The sequence below is a fragment of the Elaeis guineensis genome, chromosome 5 (genome assembly GCF_000442705.2).
Source record: "Elaeis guineensis isolate ETL-2024a chromosome 5, EG11, whole genome shotgun sequence".
NCBI lineage: Eukaryota > Viridiplantae > Streptophyta > Magnoliopsida > Arecales > Arecaceae > Elaeis > Elaeis guineensis.
The window spans coordinates 106129539-106151060 of NC_025997.2; the positions used below are offsets into that span (position 1 = coordinate 106129539).

At 37.9% G+C, this 21522-nt stretch overlaps 1 protein-coding gene across 1 annotated transcript; it reads right to left on the reverse strand.

Moving 5' to 3' along the window:
• Positions 1 to 3708: 3708 nt before the first annotated feature.
• LOC105045434 (uncharacterized) lies at positions 3709 to 5758 on the reverse strand. Its single transcript, XM_010923712.4, has one exon. It carries the CDS (start codon positions 5592 to 5594, stop codon positions 3852 to 3854), a length of 1743 nt encoding a protein of 580 aa, XP_010922014.1. The 5' UTR covers positions 5595 to 5758; the 3' UTR covers positions 3709 to 3851.
• Between the last annotated feature and the right edge of the window lie 15764 nt (positions 5759 to 21522).

Consider the following 21522-nt stretch of genomic DNA (forward strand, 5'->3'; position numbering starts at 1 on the left):
AGTAGCTATAATGTTAAAAATGTTAGATGCGACATTATCTAACTATTGCTTCTGTATAAAAAGAAATAATTGATGATTATCATACTGAAAATGCTAGAATAATAGACATATTTCTTGAAGTTGAATTTTTCATTGAAATGGGAACTGTGAAGTTTGAAAAGCATATCCTTAGTTTTGCACCAGCATGTTAACTGTTTAGCAATTTAGAACTGGGATCTTAAGAATAAATGAATAAAATTCTAGGATAAACTAAATTTTACATTCCTGAGAATTACATATGCGGAAGGCTGAGATACGAGAGCTGACATTTGCAACACCGACATCTTGAATCACAAATGGACAAGTCAGCAATTGCACTCGTCCATTTGGAGGAGGCTCCAAATTGAAACCTTGGGAGTTTTTCTCCAAGCTGTTTGACCTGGGTAATTCTCTCATGACATCTTTGAAATGATTGCTGATGCACCAACTGCTATTCTTAAAAAAAGAAATCCTACAGACAGTTTATTTCATTTAGCATTTTGATCTTAAAGTCAACACTGTGCTAGTTGAGAAGAGCATATGATTAAGTATTAGCAGCATTGATGTTTTGGAACATCAGTTTTCTGAATAATCTCAAAAGGAAGTATGGTTGATCTGAGGATTCTTACCTCCACATGGGGGCCAACACTACTACAACTTAGTCTTTTTGTTTCACCACTTAATAATGTGAGAATCAAGTATATGTGTGTAAGCTTGTATGAAATTGCAAGTAGTAGAAACATCATATTGCAAGTTCAAGTAGGATAGTATCGAGTGTTTGACCACACAATCTAACATTGCAAGCCATAAATAAAGCACAGGATATGTGAGATTTGGTTGAATGTGGTCAACTGATGACTAGAACTAGTGGTCAGCAAGCTCAATGAACCCAAATCTAGCAGAAACAAATTCCGAGACTTGGATTAGGCAAAGTAGGATAGAGAACCAGGTGATTAGTTACAATTTCACGCAATCGAAACCCAAAGCTGCAAGAAGTTTGATTTTTCTAGCAACAATATCAGATTCTTTGGGAACCCCAAAGCTGCAAGAAGTCTGAAGCCTTGCATGTGACTTCCCTATTCATATAGCAGAGTGATCATGGATTTTTATTTCACATGAAGTGGATTAGAGTTTAAACTGATTTATGGTAACATGAGTACAATATAGTGGAAGAGTTAGATTCAGTTACCAGTTTTGATGGGGAAGCCTTCTGATTGGATTTCCATGACAGTGAATGCCATATAGTATTGGGAACCCAACATAGTGGAAATACACTTTGACCGGTTTAGATGGAAGAGCTTTCTTATGACAGAAAAGAGATAATATTGAAAGGCTTACAATTTATTCAGTCTCTGGATTTAAAGTTTATATTGTGTAGGGTGATGAACTTTGGAATGTACTGTAAACTTGGACATGGGAACCTGATACATTTAACTCAAACAAATACCATGAAGCAAGGATCAAAGACATTGGAAAGACAGTCCACCAGTACATATAATTATAAGATTAGAATGTTGTACTTGTATGAACATGATGGAAGACTTAGATAAGGGATTGAAAATCTTGGTGTGAAAAAAGAGTACCACATGTGAGGAGCCGTGCAGGCATATATTTGTCTCATATCGCTTATTCAGTGGAAAAATCTTGGTACTTATATAGAATCAAAAAATTTAAATAATATTGTTTGAATAACCTTTTTGGCTAAGGTCCCGAGTCGATACAATGGTATTAGAGCCAACCGAACTCATAACTTATGTGGACTAGGGGATACTGCAGCACAAGTTCATTGGGGCTGATTACGGTTCGATAATAGTATTTATGAATGGATTTGTATGAATTTGGACTGTTAGCCTAACAAGAATGCTGGAGCTTAAATAAAAAGACTGTGAGAACCCATATGGGCATGTATTTAGTCTCACATTTGCTATTCGCTGGAAAGACCTTGGGTACTTGTATAGTACCAAAGAATCCAACTAATATTTTTTGATTAACCTTTTTGGATGAGGTTCTGAGTCATTATACCACAAGAGTTACAGTTGAACTTGGAAAGAAGTAGAAAAATTGGTTAAAAAAAAAAAGCATCATTCTGCTCTGACCAAGGATTGATAGAAAGTGGGTTCAATGGCCTTGAATACTATAGGTGGCATTAACTGAGTGAATCTACCCTTGAAACTTCATCCCCATATTGAACACTCAATTATAGAAACTGAAATCTGGGATGATAAAACAATGATTATGTAAAATTGAATGTTAAGAAAAGCTGAAATTCTTAAATCAGTGAAAATTGAATGGCACAACTAAAAGTCTAAAACACATGCAGAAAAAAAAAAAAGAAAAAATCTTCTTTCCCGAATAATGTTCTCATATTTTTTTGTGAGCATCTGACACTTCATAACTCAATCAAGAAAATAAATCAAATGTTCTGAAACTCATAATTTTACTAAGAAAATAGTCCGGACGGAAAATTAAAAAAAAAAAAAAAGCCTAGCTTCCAGATTGATGACTATGATGCAAACAAACCATGAAAATAAGTTCATCTGTAAAACTTGAACATAAAACTAGTGGCCAAGAAGCTTGTGTGAGTAGTGGCAAATAATCCCTGGACCACGCTTACTCTCAGTTATATCCCTTTCAGTGGATACTGTACACAGCCAGGGCACATGGCAGTGATGGTTTATATATGCTAAAGTAGTACCAGTTTGGTTGATGGGGCCTACTCTTAAGCACTAGTAACCATACAAGAGGAAAGATGGTTTACTGCTCTGACAGTGCAGAAAGGTTGAACAATAGGCACACATGGTGAAGGCTGCTGGTACAAAATTCTGTTCATTTAAAGATTCACATGCTGCCTGCTCCTTGGATGTATATGATACACATGTAGAAGAAAAACAGCATAGCTAGGAGCATCCATTTGGGTTATCTCAAAAAGCTTACAGACAAGCCTTGATGGGGGTGCTTTTGGAACATACTTGGTTCCATGCCCATACAATTTTCCCCCAAGACAGAGACCTTCTGACAGTCTACATAACTATTTGTAATTTTAATCAATAATTTCATCCGGTTAATTATTTTAATTACTTTAGGAATCCACTTTCTAGTTTTCTTAAGCTGTTTTAACTAACCAGATTCGACTATTTATTAAAAAATTATGCTCATTGAGCTAACAAAGAATGCATCACTTGATTTCTATGAAACTTGTTGGATTCTCTATTACTTTTTTCTATTTTGGCTTTCTGAGGTATCCCGAAGAAACCCAGCACTTCTAAATGCTGAAGATGGGAGAACTGTCTCACTCAAAGACCTTTCCTGCAAGGACAGAGCCATAACCTCATAGAAGTGATGGAGCAATCTGTAGCTCTATTTTGTTGCAATAGGAAGAGCACTAATGTTATTTGATGTGTGATAAAAGCTTCCATGTGCAAGTTAATGTGTATGTGGCACATGGTATGACCCACATTGCCTCATCCATCAGCAACAAGTGCTTTTGCTGCAACAAGATGGCCATCCAGTTGGCAAGGAAATTCTGAGTTTTTGGATTAAAGATTTCCCATCAAGTGTCGATAGACCACCAATAAGCATCTCTGATATCATCATATAGAAACAGAAATACACTATTAGGCATGTAATTGTTTAATGACCACCAACTTCAAGAATGTTGGAAACAATTTCTTACCATTGATATTTTGGTGGTTGTTTCAGAAAAGAAAATAACATTGCACAAAAAGATGCTCCACATCATAATTAAAAGGAACGAAACTTGGGAGGGGAACAAAAGTAAGAAACTAAAGTTAAGACATATACACCAGAAGATTTCAAAGTACTAATGATAGAACTCACATACTCCATATTTTACTTAGGATGCTACGAAATCTGTTCCCAGAGAGCTTCTTAATGATTTTCTTTGCTTCCAAAACATCAGCCTCTGCTAGTTTCTCTAAGTGGTTCATATACCCAGATGCCAAAATCTTTCTCCTTCCACTGCTGCTATCTGCTAGTGAGATCAGGACTGAGAGCAGCAGCTTCTTTGTTACAGATTTCTCCTCATCTGGATCTAGCAACCGCATGATTTGTTTCACATTGTGGTCATCTTGAATGAATCTTCTGCGGTTTCGTTGAGCTGGAACCATACTGCACAGTGCCTCAGCTGCCAGTTCTCTGACTTCAAAAGATTTAGCTTCTAGCAACTTTACAAGCTCTGTCATAAATCCAGCATCGCCCATGACCTTCTTGGTCTCCTCAGATGTCTCACAAAGGTGAGAAACAACCTTGAGGCCAGATTCCTGAGTAGATATCTCACCATTCTTAAGAAAAAATAGAACCCGATTGAGGAAACCACAACCCATCAAAGCTTTGATCAAACTTGTTGAGGTGAAACAGAACAACTCAATTGCCCGGAAAGCAACCTCTCTTGCCTTCATCGAGTAGGGAGAGTTGGGATCCAATAACCTCACAAGTGACCCATTGACCCCTTCTCCAACCACCATTTGCCTAAGGCTGTCGTCTTCCAAAGCCATCGCATACAGTAATTCGATTACATGAATCAGGACTACTTCTTCCTTTGATTTCAGAAGCTTTGTGAAAACTGAAACTGCTCCTTGTTCCACCATGAACTTTTTAATCTCCTCGACACTGCTCAGGTCCCTTAATATATTACAAGCCAAAACAATCAACTCGCTGCTGCTATCAGCATTATCACAGACCTTAAGCAGCACTGTAACACCTCCATGAGCCGAGACCGACCACACGTTGTCCGAATTCTCGGTAAGTTTCCTCAGAGCTCGAGCGGCTCCCTCTTTTCCAGCTTCATTTCCCATCTCCAATGTCCGAATCAATGGTGGAATGACACCGCCTGTAACAAGAGCTCCTTTATATGAATCAAAGCTGGCAATCACTGAGACAGCCCCTGCAGCCTTCTCTTGAGTACCCACATCACCAAATTCAAGAAACTTCACGAGAAGACTAATACTGTCAGCCGTTTCAAGCACCACTATCCTCACATATTTCTCATCTTGACGAAGTATCTCATTAAGGATGGCCAGGGCTTGAGCTCTCATATCCAAATCTCCAATCCTTAGTCTTGAGAAGAGATCTTTCATGTAGAATCTCATGTCCTCTCGGCTTGCACCAACAGCAGGCCTCGTCAGAACAATGGCTTGGGATTGTGAAAGAATTGCAGAAGCACATATTTGTGTGAGATGCTTCATGTGGATCTCGAGCCTAGAGGAGACAGCATCAAGATTGCTCCGCATGAGGAGCTTTCCCCTGCTGTAAGTTTCATCACTACATTGATCAGCAAGCATCTGGATGTCATTGAGGACTGTTATCATCGACTTCAAGAATGCAGTGGGTTCCGAATTAGCACTCAAAAAGTTGCCATCAGCTGCGACTGTTAGGTTGGAGTTTAGCTGCTCAAGCTTATCTCTGATTAATTGCCATTTGGCGGGGAAAGAGAGAATGGAGTAGGAGGAGGAGATCAAGGAGTTAATGAGCTCAGATGCTCGCTGGAGACTGATTTCCTCTGGAAGTTGATAGATGGGTGCTGCTTCTTTTTGATCTTCCCTCATCTCTGAGCTCATGAGGATGGTAACATCTTATGGAGAGTCAGGCTACAGAATGCAGTGGTGGTGTCTAGGAATTCCAGTGTGTTATGCTGCAGCTTGGAGATGTGATGGGTAGCTTAAGTTGGCAGAGAAGGATGGGGCATCTCAGAGAAGAGGAGTACATTTCTTATTTTCTAATGTCTCTACATACCTTCTATTCATCCATCTGTTATCTTGCTGGCTTTATATGGGCCCATGGACATCAAAGAATCATATGTTGCGGTAACCGAATTCTGACAATAATAATGAAATTTTCTGGATCGACCTCTGTAAGTGGGTAAAGCGTAGGGCCAATGCATTAGAGGGTGGGACATTTTTGTCTTTCAGAAAGTAGATGATATTTTGGTCAGTTTTTAGAAAAATTCTGGTGTGGCTGGACAACTATGATCAGATGTTAGTTGGGAATATGAAGACTCCATAATTAAAAATGGAAGAGTGGTTCAACAAAGTTGATGCGGTTTCTGAGTAGATAAGAAGAAGAGGATTTTTTTTTTTTTTGGCAATAAGGAGAAGGTAGTTAAATCTAGTACAGATGTCTCGCAATAATTTTGTATTACAGGATTGGGAGTTGGCATTGATGACATTGTTAGGTAAACACTTCAGGGGTGAAACCCTGAAGCATCACATTGATGTTTGCTCGCAGTGTTCCAACTTTTGTTGCTTATTTACTTATTGGTACTTAATCATATTACTTATTAATTCTTATGCTGCTTATTAATCCTAATACATCCACCAGCTACAAAATTAAAGCCCAATGGCCATGATTAAGTCATAATCTTATGTCACTTTACAAAGGCGACTGCGAGAATCTTATACCCAATTCTGATTGTCGATTTATTAGAGTTTGGTTTGATCTACCATGCGCTCTAGAATTTAGCTTGAAGCATTGCCAGATTATGATACTAGTTCCCTGACATGATGAAGATCAGCAATGTTGCTTATACTTCAAGGGTGCAACAGTATCTTTGATTAAAATCTTAAGTTGCTTTTCTAGACACATCAACAAACATGGCATGCATTTGGTCCTTACTTTCATGTGTGCGCGTGTATAAATACTTTTTTTTTTTTTTTTTCACTCTCAAGTAGTTGTGTCCGGCTATCTCCCCAGTGATGCGGCCCTGAAAGAATTGCTTGTTAGGACTGGCTGCACCCTATGCATGTTTCAAAAATGCTACAAGACTGCTTCCTTAAGGCTGCTAGCCAACAAAAGAAGGAAGAAAAGCAGCGACCGATGAGGCATGCGTAATGCGATGGGAGACGAATTGCTTTCAAGGACCACTAAAGAGTATCTGATGAGGCCCAGGGAGGGGGTGCATTCCAAAAATTATCAACTTGGGGGTGTCATTGCCCCCCATGTGAGCCACCTAGTTTGGTGGCCTTAACTTAGGCTTTTGGCCATCTTTGAGAAGTGGGGCTGGAATTTCAGTGAGTGAGAAATGACTTCATTTATACTTCTCAGAGGTGGACACCACAAAAGTCACAAGGCTTCCATATCAAACAAAGCTGAAAGGAAACATACAAAGGAAAGGTTCATGCAACCCATAATAAGAGGAAAGGCTTTGGAGGGAGCTGTAGGAGTTGGGCGTGAGGATGTGGAAGGCAATGAACATCACCTTTTTGTATCTTCACACAACTGCTACAAAAATATGGTGATCATATAAAAGAAATAGAACGGTCCTACAAATCTGTAGTTGCCATTTTACCAAGCTTATCCTGTTCGATATGAACATACTGCATTCTGCTTGAATGGTATTGCTTCGGCACTATAGACTTTGGAGGTGATGTAGATGAATAGTAACTGTGCATTGGGCAATTGGGAAAATGATAGTGCTTTTGCTTGATGGATTGAACAGAATTTCTTAGATGGAGGTCATTTTCTGTCTATCAATCTCCAGAGAACTGTTCATTAGCTTGAGCTCTGGCCCTGATAAGGTAGACTCGATATTTCTCAATGAAGAAAAAAACATATGCTGTACTTATAATAATTTGGTCCAGCTGGTCAGATTCAATGGAATATAGTGAAGCTTAGGTTGCATGAAGGTCTTGGTATAATAGTGAAAGGTGTTGGTTGCTTGAGAAATTAGTGTGGGGAAGAAGGTGTTGTCCAGGTACGGTAAAGGTATACCAAGTTACTTGGCTTAGAAGAAAGAAGGTAGAACACTAATTCTTTCATGTATACCAAGATTTTGAGTGGCCAACCTAGGAAAGTAATCCTTAAACTGGTTATTTCTTTATTTGGGGAGGGTGTGAGTTGTCTTGTTACTCTTGGTCAGATGCTTTTCTGTCCAATTTCCTTATCTAACATTCATGGATTCTTTCCAAGTTTCTGGATTTTATATATGATAATGAGTTGTTACCATGTCACAAGTTTGCTATCACAACTAATTCATTCCATGGTGAAGCCAATATTTCAGAAAGAATTTAAATAATAAAAACTGAAAAGCATTTCCTCAGGGGAAAAAAAAAATGAAAAAGAGAGTGAAGTAAATAACCATTTTAGAACTGATATGTTGATGTATTTAGCCATATCAAAACATGATTGGGAAAGAATAAAATAGAATAATAATGTTGCGATCATGAGCAAGTTAGATATATCTTTTGCACGAAAGAATGATTGATCTTTTTTTCGCTATATCAACTGGTGGATCGCATGATCTCAAATCACTCTGAACTCTCTCTCTCTCTCTCTCGTATGATTGCATAGTATAGCTGCTATTGCGTGGTCCAACGGTGCGTACCATGAAAAATAGGTGAATTATTTTTTTAGCGCGAAAGATACCACCCGTACCATAGCATTCGATTAATGATTACAGATATCATCACTTTTTTGTAATTACATTAAGGCCCTGTTTGGTCATGGGAGAATCATGAGCAATTCACTAAATGTCAGGTGGATTAATTGTCAGAAAACAACCCGCAGATCATTTAGCCAATGAAAAAGACCATGAATGAGCCTGGAACAATTTTCTTAAGGCAATATTGTTGGTATCATTTCGCACACATTTGCACGTGAGCATGCATTCCTAGAGAGCTTGGAGCCGCAAAGGCTTTATTGCCCCCGCATTTTGGTGGCCCAGACAAAAAATCAGGTGCAAAATAAAAAAGGTCTTACCTGACCATGTGGGCCTCTAAATATTTTTTTGTTAGTTTTGTCTTAAGAAAGGTCAAAAATGTCTCTTGCCTTGTAAAAGGCATTATGGATGTTTTTAATGTATAAACTGCATTATTGTGAGCTTGCACGTTTGAGTAAAGGAGGAAAAAGAAATCATGTATTTGAACATTTGTTGGCCAGAATAAAAGAAAAATATTCTCCCATACTGCAGCCCACAGCTTGTTCGGTACCTTCCCATGCTCTACTAAACTTTTATTTGGCACTCTTTTTGATGGAAAAGGACTGTGCTTGTGGTTTCTCATGCATGTGGAATCTTCGGTCTCTTGCATGTGCATTACATATGTTGTACCCGAGTCTTCGTAACTGCGAGTTCCAAACCAGTTAGGTTGGCTTAGACCCAGCCCAAAGGCACGGGTCATGCGAGCTAGGGCTCAACCGGCCTTGCCTGAACCCATCTCAGCTTTCTCCCTTCTCCCCCACTTAGTTCCTCTATTATTTTTTATTTCTTCTCCTCTTTTTGGGATGTTTGGTTGGAGAAGTTGGGGCTTGGAATGGGAATGAGAATATGAATGGATGACTCTCCTTCCAATTATTTGATTGGAGGGAGTCCTATTCTGATTCTGATTTCAGAACAGAATGGGAATGATCAAATCCCTTATGAATTCAATTCAGACTCTCCTTGTTGGATTTAGATCTCATTGAGAATAAAGTAAAAACAATCCATCGAAGAAATCTTCATATCCTTCCACATCCTCTCCCCCTACACCCATCGTTGGCTACCTCTATCGTGCCATCGAGGGTTGGAGACATGCTCATGGGCTCGTGCCATCGATCTCAGGGCTGGAGACATGCTCATGGGCACCGACAAAGGAGCATGGCTAGTGGTGACCGCAACAAGTTGGCAGGAGGGGAGGGAGGAGGTTGGCTTGCAGGGGTGGAAAAGGTGGTTGGGAATGTAAGAGGGGTCGTTCGATCGGGTGATGGTGGTGCTGGCGCATCCGACTGAGTGGTAGTGGCACTAGGGGACATGGTGGACGAGGCCTAGAGGATGATGGTGGAGCTAACAAGACTGGACGTGGCGAAGGGGCCAGCAGCAATCTTGATCCACTAGAGAAATGAGGCAGCGGCCTTCATCGTCAGTTGGTTTTTGTCATTGCAGGAGGTCATGGGGATGGTGTCGGTGTTAGGGTTAGGGTTACGATCCAAATAGGCAGAGGGGAGATGCAATAGATTTTGGGAGGTGACACCATTTAAATGGATAACAATAGAAACAAAGAAAATATTAATTAAAAAGTATTAATAAATATTTGTTAATTTATTAAAAATATTTATCAGATATAATGATTAAAAATATTATCAAGATATTTTATTTATTTAAGGTTTAGCTATATATTAAACAAATAAAATGAACTAAAAATAAATAAAAGTATTAAAATAAATAAAATGAGTCCAAAAATAATCAATTTATTTTATTTATTAAAATAAATAAGATGAAATGAGTCCAAAAAATATTAAAAATGAATAAAAATAATCAGTTTTTGAAGATTTTTAGCTAATTTCGATTCCTATCTCTAAATGATCCAAATGATAAAAATGGGAATAATCTATTCTTATTCTGATTCTAATTTTTGTTATAAACTAAATACTTCGAAGGATTTTGCCATACCGATTTTGATTCCACTTGCAAACCCAATACACTCTTAGATTCCATATTGCCTATCCTTCCTTTTCTAATGCTGGCAAGTGCAAGGAAGATGGAATCTGCCATTCTTCCTTTCCCTCTTTCTTTCTTTCCCAATTCTATGGCCTCACCCACCCTTCCTTGCTCTCTTTTCCTTTTGAATCCTCTCCACCACCATCCAAAGAAGAGATCTCCTCCTTTAGCCCCCTCAACCCTCGCTTGTGCTCATCCCGATCTCTTCACCGGAATATGAGGAATAGTTGAAACTTTTTCCTCCCCTTTTCTTAGATACAATCCTGATTTGGACTGAGATAGGCTCACTAGAGCCTTTCATCCTTGTCGCTGCTTCTCCTATGATGGATTGCAACCTAGCGTGCTTGCTAGATCCTAGTGCTTAATGGTGGTTGATTGTGAACAGGAAACATGACCTTAGCTCAGTCCAAAACCATAGGTATTATTGAAATGAACTGATATATGAGAGCTTTCGATTAGCCATGTTATTATTAATTATCCATGGCTGGAGCATGGTATTATAGATAGTCTCGTCATATGCAGAAATGATATTATTGATTGCTCTAACAGAATATTAGATACGTGAACTCTAAGCTAATCTTGCTATTATTGATTGTCCTATCACGGGCAGAAAATGTGATAAGAGGTTAGCCTAAGTCAAAAGATAATTGTTATTAGAATAAAAAAAGATAAATAAATTATTTGAAATCGCTGTTGAATAAAATGTTAATTTGATATTACATGAAATACATAAAACAATTATTTTGGTATTATTGTATATATGCACTTTCCAGTTCATTTAAGCTATGTTGGATTATTGGTATGTAATTTCATGATAACATATATTTTTTTGTATCAATTATTACCTACGTCTATCTTTAAATTATTTGTGGGGTTATTTCTCTTAGGATTCTTGTTGAGCCATTAACTCATATCATTGCCGATGTTGTTTTTCTTTTCGGAGCTCCAAGATACTTAGCATTCAATTGAGGTTGGGGTTTGTTAGAGAGATGGATGGAAAATTAATATCCTTGATACCATTAGAAAGAAATATATTTGGATTGCTCTTGTTACTTGTTAAAATTGAAAATATTTGTCTTATTTTACAATAGATTTATTTATAGTGAAATTTTATTATCGAGTGGATCTTGCATATTTTATAGGTTATATTCTATGGACTATGAGATCTAGTCATGTGCCAACCTAAATGATGGACTTGGAACGTGATACCTTAGCCGCTGCTCCCTTCACCACCTTGCTGCTATCCTAATATAGTCGGTTCTCTCTCTCAATCTATTTGCTAGATCTTGCTAGTAACTATCCTTACTAAGCCCTTTTATTCCCTTTTAGTCCCCTTCTCTTTGTCTTGCTGGCTTTGCCTTTCTCCTTCTTCCTCTTGTGATCCCATCTCTATTATCCTCTTCTGATAAAATTGCTCTTCTATTTGAGTGTTATTAGTCTTGTCTTTGTGAGCTATTGTTATTATATTACTGGCCATCCTCTCTTCTACACAAAGACTTTAATGACTCATTAACAATAAAATAAGTACTCAAATATTTTATATCCATCAAAATCAATCTTTGGATCAATAATTGTTAAGTCGGGATCCTCGATCTTGGACTCTTAAACTGACAAGGGGCCTCTCCTTCATGTTAGGCATCGTCTGACTCTTCCAAAGATCTCTTCTTTTTGGTAAACTTTTTTTTTTTTTGCTTCTTGCTATTCTACCACTACCTCCTCAGCCTATGCATACTTCTATACCCATGCTATGAGCTCAGTATAGTCTTGTAGGAACTTTTTGTCTAGGAGAAGGTGAGCTTGAAATTTCTAAGTATCCTCTTCAATGCAAATATTATGATCGATTCGTTTAGGTCACGAATCTCCAATGTGGCTGCATTGAAGTGAGCCATATATTTTTGAAGAGATTCTCTTTCTTTTTGCTAAACAGAGAAGAGGTTGTTTGATTTTTGTTGCTACCTCCTACTACTACCGAATTGTGTGACGAACTGCCTCCCGAGCTGCTCAAACGAGTGGATCGTATTTGGTTAGAGATTAGAGTACCACACCTGAGCAATTTTTCAAAGTGTGGTATGGAAGGCCAAGCAATGAAGGACGTTGATAGTCCCTTGGATCAACAAGAGAGCCTTGAAATCCATGTGATCAAGCAAATTGGTCGATCTATTGTAAGGCTCCAGCTGCGGCATTTTGAACTACGTTGGGATAAGTTCTTCCATGATTTACTAAGAAAAATGGGGTTGCAAGTTGAAGCCGAGCCCGTTCTCCCATCCTTATCTCTTTTCTTGTAGAGCTTCGATGCAGTAGTTGATTTCTCAGAGCTTTTGATTGAGATCAGCCTCTCGTCAGGATGTTTTAGATTGCCTAGATCGCCAGGAGTGGCTCAACGTCAAATCTCCTTCGGAGAACTTTGAGGGGTGGTGGTTTTCACACCTTGGGACTCTAGAGATGACAATGGAGATTCCTATTAGGATGCTCGAGTTATGAAATCATTGGCTTGGTTGTGCCCTCTTAGGACTTCAAGGGCAAATTGTCGGCTATGTCAGGATGGCGTCACTGCTAAATGGGCTCTTGTCAAGGCTGTATGTTGCAAGTTTTAGATGATTACTATTAAGGCCCGCACTTGTTGCACCAAAGTATCGAATTATCATTACCACATAGGCCAAGTGTGAACATATTGGCTCAGCATGTTGAACAAGTAGGCCACTTCACTATGACGAAGTTTGCCTTGGGAGATGGTGGATGTATTCTGAGCTCTTGCCTCACTTAAATTTCTTTTTCCTGTTCTCTCTATTTCATATCAAGGACAAGAATCCTTTCTCTAGTGCCAATCTGTTGCTGCAAAATCGCTGTCGAGATCAGGTTAAGTTAAGCTAAATCTAGCCGGCGAGCACCCAAAGCAAAGAAATACGCCTTCCTCTAAGGGAGACTAGAAACTAAAGTAAGAAATCTACTTGCTAGAGATTGTCCAGCAGAGGATCCTCCGATGTCTCAGTTAGTTGGAGCTTTGGAAATTATTAAAGAGAGAGAGAGAGGATAGTGATAGCTTGAGAATGAGAGAGCTTGTCTAAGGGTCCCCTTCTCTCCCTATTACATCGACGGAGGCCACTATGTGTTACTAGATGATTTAGCCCGTGATATTTGGGAATGGGTCTGGCTCTCTTGCGCTCATATCATGTAAAATTTTATTAGGCAACCATTAGCTGCATGAGGGTCAGAATGTCAACCCATATGCGTTAGGACGGCGGAAATGGCTCGGATTGTCTGTGGTCATGTTGGTTAAGACTTTTTGGAATAAGCTAGTTGGTAAGAATTGAGTTGTACACATCGGTTGATCGCATTGGCATAACATTTAGTGGTTCCCAAGGCAGTGGCTGAGGTCGGAGGGTTGGATGTTGCTACAACATTTAAATTTTGAAAAAAAAGATAGCATCCTAAAAAATCATAAAGTGAATAATAAGTCAGAAAATAACGTTATTATATTCCATAGTTATCCAATATTTTCTTTATCGTAATGTCACGCCCCAAATTCGGGACATAACACGGCCATGCTACTGAGGGATGGACTCACGATAACACGAAGCCAAAATTTATCTTCTTAAATATAATAACAGGTATCACAAATAAATATAATAATAAAGTTCAATTCAAATATTTAATTAAATCAAAACTGGTTCAGAGCATCTAAATCCAAAGATGAAATAATCCAAGCCTTAAAATTCATAATGACTACAATCCATAAACATAAACTGAATTCCTAGTATAAAATTTTCAAGCTTGCTTTGCTGATCCCCAAGCCTGGATTCTCTTTCCATCAGTCCTAGCCTTATTTCTCTATACATGAAAAAGAAAACAAAAAGAATATGAGCTACACCAGCTCAGTAAGTAGACTTCCGCTTCCTTACCAGATCAAGCATAAGTTTTCTATGATAATGCATCATTTGGCAAATAATAATTATTGTAAAAATAAATATTTCATAGAACATATAATAAAATAAGTTATAAGCTCATCATGCATGCATAAATCATATATATTTCACAATTATGAATCGTAAATCATTTTCATCATGTATTCATGTCATATTTCAAAACATTGCTCACAGATATTCGTGCTAAGGTCACTATTATACTCATGACAGGACCATGTTTATTAATCGACAGAGTTCTTAATTCATGTGCCAACTTTATACCCGCTGGCAGGATCATGTTTCATGTGGATGCTAGCTCCGGATATCGACCTTCCCGAAGGAATTCATTCATAGCCATCTGAGAGCCTTTGAAATCATTATATCTTTTTCTTAAAGCATACATATACATAGATGAAAAAATAATAAAATTCATGCTTCATAATCATGCTATTTTCATAAAACATATTCATGAAATCAATGCTTACAATAAAACATACTTTTCATATCATATATGCCGATCCTTATTTTATGAAAAATTATAATTTTATCAATAGCAATTCTTTGTATAAAAATATGATCATTTAAAAATAAATAAGGAGCATAAGATCTACTTACCTCGATCGTCCTGGATCTTTTAATCTTTCTTAAAAGAATCAGACAGTCTTATTTAAAATATTAAATCATCAATAAATTTTATTCCATATATTTAATAAACTTACATAATATAAGGAAATGATCGATTTGATGATCAGTCCAATATATCTCTTCCTTCGACTCTAAATCGATCTAAGATCATAAGTCCCTAGGAGTGGAGAAGATGGCCTAATAGGAGATCCATAGGGCTTCTTAGAGAGAAAAAATTTTTTAGAGAGAGAAAGTAGAGAGAGTCCAATTCTAGAGAGAGAAAGATTTTAGAGAGGGATGAAAAAAATTTTCTCTCATGTGTATTATTATTATTATTTATTTTATTATTATTATTATTATTATATAAATATATATTTTTCTTTTCTTTTCTTTTTCTTTTTCTTTTTCTTTTTTCTTTTCTTTTTCCTTTTCTTTTCTTTTTCTTTTTCTTTTCTTTTTCCTTTTCTTTTCTTTTTCCCGTGGCCTTCTTTGGCCGAAACAGGGGACCTAGAGGTCCCCATACCTTAGACCGACCGTTCACAACCGTACTTTGCCCGACAGTGGTCGGCAGTAAGGGACGATCTTTTCGAGTTCGGAGAGGCCAGAGCCGGCGATCGGCGTGACCGTCGGCGCCTTAAAAAAAATCAGGAAAAGGGAGAGGCCGAACAGGGCTTCCCTTTTCTGACAAAATTCGGTGACTCCTGTCACCGGCAGTCATGCCCACCGACACGGGAAAGAAGGGAGAGAAGAGAGGAAGAGGAGGAAGGACTTACCATAGCCTCCGATGACCCCCACCGGTGTGAAATCGCGGCGAGCATGAGTCGAGAGGCTGCAGCTTCAATCGAGAAAATCGGAGAAGAACTCCGATGATCGTCGGTGACTGTTGTGTCTTCTCTTAGAGGAGAGGAGGGAGGTTCTTATAGAGCTCGTCCTAGGATCTTTTAATTGCCCTAGGACTCTGATTCCTGATCGAAATCGGAGAAGGGAAAGACTCCGATCGGGAGTCTTCTTCTCTGTTTTTTTTTTCCTAAGTGGGCTTAGTGGGCTTTTGGCCCATCGGGCCGGGTTATCACATTCTACCTCTCTTAAAAAAAAAAATTTATCCTCGAAATTTAACACACCTTCATTTTCAAATAAATGTGGATATCTCGTCTTCATATCATCTTCAAGCTCCCATGTAGCCTCTCTCTCTTCATGATTACTCCAACGAATCTTTACATATGGAATGATACGCCGTCTTAGAACTTACTCTTTTCGATCAATAATTCGGAGGAAAAATTCTTCATAGGTTAGATCTTCATGAACTTGCAATGGCTCATACTTTATCACACTATTTGGATCAGGTACAAACTTTCTCAGTAGTAAAACATGAAAGACATTGTGCACTTTGGATAAATCTAGTGGTAAGGCTAGTTTGTAAGCAACATCTCCTACTCGATTTAAAATTTTAAAAGGTCCAATATATCGCGGACTCAGCTTGCCATGTCTCCCAAACCTCATGACACCCTTAGTAGGTGATACTTTTAGAAAAATATGATCACCGACCTGAAATTCTAATTCTCTTCTTTTTCTATCTGTCCAACTCTTCTGTCTATCCTGTGCTGCCTTGAGTCTTCTTTTGATTAGATAAATTTTGTCTCTAGCATCTTGAACTAACTCAGGATCTATTAATTTCTTTTCACCTACTTCATCCCAATACAGAGGGGATCTACACTTTTTTCCATATAGGGCTTCATAAGGTGCCATCCGGATACTAGAATGAAAACTGTTGTTATATGCAAATTCAATCAATGTCATATGATTATCCCAATGTCCTCCAAAATCAAAAGTACAAGCTCTTAACATATCCTCAAGAGTTTGAATTGTCCTTTCAGATTGGCCATCGGTCTGGGGATGGAATGCAGTATTAAGCCTCAATTCTGTCCCCAAAGCATCTTGAAAACTTTTCCAAAATCTAGATACGAATCATGGATCTCGATCAGACACAATATTTATTGGAACACCGTGCAGGCGTACAATTCCATTAATATACATCTGGGCTAACTTATCAAGTGGAGTGCCAACTCGAAAAGATAGAAAGTGAGCTGATTTAGTAAGTCGATCAACAATCACCCACACTGCATCATTTTTTCTTGTTGTCCTTGGAAGTCCAGTAATGAAATCCATCGTGATATGCTCCCATTTCCATTCTGGTATCTCTAATGGTCTTAGCAAACCAGCAGGTCTTCGATGTTCGGCTTTTACTTGTTGGCATACCAAGCATTGAGATACAAACCGAGCTATCTCCTGCTTCATTCCATTCCACCAGAAGAGTTATTTTAAATCTCTATACATCTTTGTACTACCGGGATGAAAGGAGAAACGGGATTTATGGACTTCTTTCAAAAAATTTTTTTTTAGTTCAGGATCTCCTGGTATACATAATCTATTTTCAAAATAAAGAGTTCTATCTGTATGTAGCCTAAACTCAGTTCGTAGCCCTTTCTCCATGTCCTTCTTAAACTGATATAAATGAATATCACTTTGTTGGGCCGCTTTTATCTGTTTGATCAATGCTGGTTGTACCATTAAATTTGCTAACACATTCTTAACATCAGTATAAGTCACTTCAATTTGTAAATCTTCGAGATCCCTTAGAATTTATTGCTGAAAGGATAGTAGAGTCATCACATTCGCTGAAGACTTCCTACTAAGTGCATCTGCCACCACATTGGCTTTTTCAGGATGATATTTAATATTTAGATCATAATCTTTTAATAGTTCAAGCCACCTTCTTTGCCTCATGTTCAGCTCTTTTTGAGTAAATAAGTATTTCAAACTTTTATGATCAGTAAAGATTTCACATGATTCTCCATATAAATAGTGTCGCCAAATCTTTAAAGCAAAAATAATAGCTGCTAACTCCAAATCATGTGTCGGATAATTCTGCTCATAGGCTTTTAATTATCGAGAAGCATAAGCTATGACCTTATCATTCTGCATCAACACACAACCTAATCCCTTCTTGGAAGCATCACTATAAATGACAAATCCTCCCTTATTAGATGGTAAAGTAAGAACTGGGGTAGATATCAATTGTTGCTTCAGATCTTGAAAACTCTGCTCACATTCACTGCTCCATTCAAATTTTATTCGTTTCTGAGTTAAACGAGTTAGAGGAATTGTAATTTAAGAAAATCCCTCAACGAATCTTCTATAATAACCAGCCAAGCCTAAGAAGCTTCTAACTTCCGTCGCATTAGTCGGACAAGACCAATTCACCACGGCTTCTATCTTCTTTGGATCGACTGAGATTCTTTCCTGAGATATTACATGGCCGAGGAAGACAATACTATCCAACCAGAACTCACACTTGTTAAGCTTGGCGAAGAGCTTCTCTTCTCTCAAGGTCTGAAACACGATCCTCAAATATCTCTCATGTTCCTCTATATTTTTAGAATAAACTAGGATATCATCAAAAAAAACAATAACGAATTGATCCAGATACAGCTTGAAAATCCTGTTCATCATATCCATAAAAGCAGCCGGTGCATTGGTTAGTCCAAAAGACATTACTAAAAATTTATAATGGCCATACCTGGTTTTAAATGCAGTCTTAGGTATATCTTCATCTCTAATTCTTAGTTGATGATAGCCTGATCGTAAGTCAATTTTGGAGAAAACTTGTGCACCCTAAAGTTGATCAAATAAGTCATCTATTCGAGGAAGAGGATATTTATTCTTTATGGTTACCTTGTTCAACTTCCGATAGTCAATGCATAAATGCATGCTCCCATCTTTCTTTTTCACAAATAACACAGGAGCTCCCCAGGGTGATGTACTTGGTCGGACAAACTTTTTATTCAAAAGTTCTTACAGTTGATCTTTTAATTCTCGTAATTCTACGGGAGCCATCTGATAAGGAGGTTTTGAAATAGGTCCGGTTCCTGGGGTGATATCAATTTTAAATTCAACCTCACGCTCTGGGGGCAGTCCGGGTAGTTCATCTGAAAAAATATCAAAAAATTTCTTGATAATTAGGATATCATCCAACTTTATCTTTTCCTTCTCGGCGTCTACTACATGGGCCAAAATTGCTTTGCATCCTTTCCTCAAAGCTTTTCTTGCGTTCATGATTGAGATAATACCCAAAGATTGTTTGGGTTCTGTATTATGAACTTCGCCTTGAAAGAAGAATTGCGGTTCATCCGAAATTTGAAATACCACTCTTTTTCCAAAACAATCAATATGTGCATGGTACGAAGATAACCAGTTCATCCCAAGAATAACGTCAAAATTATACATGTTTAGCTGAATCAAATCTGCTACTAATTCTTTTTCTTCTATTTGGATTATGCAATTCTTAAAAATAATGTTAGCAACAACAATATTTTTAAAAGGTATGCTAACATATAATGGTTCATTTAGTTTTTCAGGCACACAATTCAAAGAAGTAGCAAATTTGAGAGATATAAAAGAGTGTGAAGAGCCAGAATCGAATAACACACGAGCATGAATAGAATCGACTGGGATAATACCTGTCACCACTTGATCATTTGCATTGGCCTCCTACTGGTTTAAAGTAATCACTCGTGCATTTCCTTTCTATTTTTGATCAACTGGTTTGTTAGGTCTAGAGTCATCTCTTTTCTTATTTGGGCAATCACGAGCCATATATCCTTTCTCACCACATAAGAAGCATGCTCCTATCCTCTTGAGACAAGGTCTATTGTGATTTTTTTCACAATAGGAGCAGGATGTAGATTCTTTCTTCTTATCAGAGTTATTATTTTTAAAATTTTTCTGCTGATCTTTTAGATTTCCTGCTGATCTCGGTCTCTTCTTATCTCCTCTTTTTAGATCTACTCTTTTCAATTCAGACTCCACTTTCAAAGCTCGCTCCAGTACGTCCTTGTAGTTATTGAAAATATGAGAAGACAGACGGGATCGAATTTCATATCTTAGACCTTGTTCGAATCTGTTAGCTTTACCCCTTTCGAACTCCATAAGCTGGGGGTAGAAGCGGCCTAGCTCATTAAATTTGTTAGCATATTCTAACACCGTCATATCATCTTTTTGCTTTAAGGCTAGAAACTCATTTTCTTTTATCAATCTCATTGTCTCCGGAAAGTATTGATCATAAAATATCTCTTTGAATTCTTCCCAAGTGAGTTGATCATCATTGTTCCCATAGACAGCTTTTATTGCAGTCCACCAAAACTCAGCATTCCCTTTTAACATAGGAACGGCTAATCGGACCTTCACATTCTCAGGGTATTGCAGGGCATCAAACATCTTTTCCATCTCTCGAATCCATGTCTCTGCAGCCATAGGATCAGATCCACCCTCAAATAGAGGTGGGTTGAGCCTTCTGAATCTCTCATAGTATGACTCCATAGATAATATCGGTCGAGGAGCAGTTTGTGCCTGCTGCTGGATAAGCTGAGCCACCACTTGACATACACCAGCAATGTCCACCTGAGTAGCCGGTGCGTCAGGAGCCCACTCAACTGGTTGATTGGCAGCTCCCCGCGACGTCAATCTTGCTCTTCTTATCCTAGCAGCCATATTTGCCAAGGTCTCGCCCTCCCTATCGCTCATCGCTTCCTATTCAAATGCCAACATTATTACATTATTTTATAACAGAGTTGCAGTACAGTTAATAATTTAAGTCAGAGTCTAACTATGCGTAACCTAGCTACCCACTGTTAGGTTTTAAGTTCTACCCTTGAGTAAACCTTTCGCTCTGATACCATAAAATGTCACGCTCCAAATCTGGGACATAACACGGCCATGCTACCGAGGGATGGACCCACGATAACACGAAGCCAAAATTCATCTTCTTAAATATAATAACAGGTATCACAAATAAATGTAATAATAAAGTTCAATTCAAATATTTAATTAAATCAAAACTGGTTCAGAGCATCTAAATCCAAAGATGAAATAATCCAAGCCTTAAAATTCATAATGACTACAATCCATAAACATAAACTGAATTCCTAGTGCAAAATTTCCAAGCTTGCTTTGCTGATCATCAAGCCTGGATTCCCTTTCCATCAGTCCTAGCCTTATTTCTCTGTATATGAAAAAGAAAACAAAAAGAATATGAGCTACACCAGCTCAGTAAGTAGACTTCCGCTTCCTTATCGGATCAAGCATAAGTTTTCTATGATAATGCATCATTTAGCAAATAACAATTATTGTAAAAATAAATATTTCATAGAACATATAATAAAGCAAGTTATAAGCTCATCATGCATATATAAATCATGTATATTTCACAATTATGAATCGTAAATCATTTTCATCATGTATTCATGTCATGTTTCAAAATATTGCTCACAGATATTCGTGCTAAGATCACTATTATACTCATGACAGGACTATATTTCTTAATCGACAGAGTTCTTAATTCATGTGCCAACTTTATACCCACTGGCAGGGCCATGTTTCGTGTGGATGCTAGCTCCGGATATCGACCTTCCCGAAGGGATTCATTCATAGCCATCTGAGAGCCATTGAAATCATTATATCTTTTTCTTAAAACATACGTATACATAGATGAAAAAA

Coding starts and splice junctions, on each gene's coding strand:
- LOC105045434 (XM_010923712.4), bottom strand. CDS start 5,594: ATGAGCTCAGAGATGAGGGAAGATCAAAAAGAAGCAGCACCCATCTAT.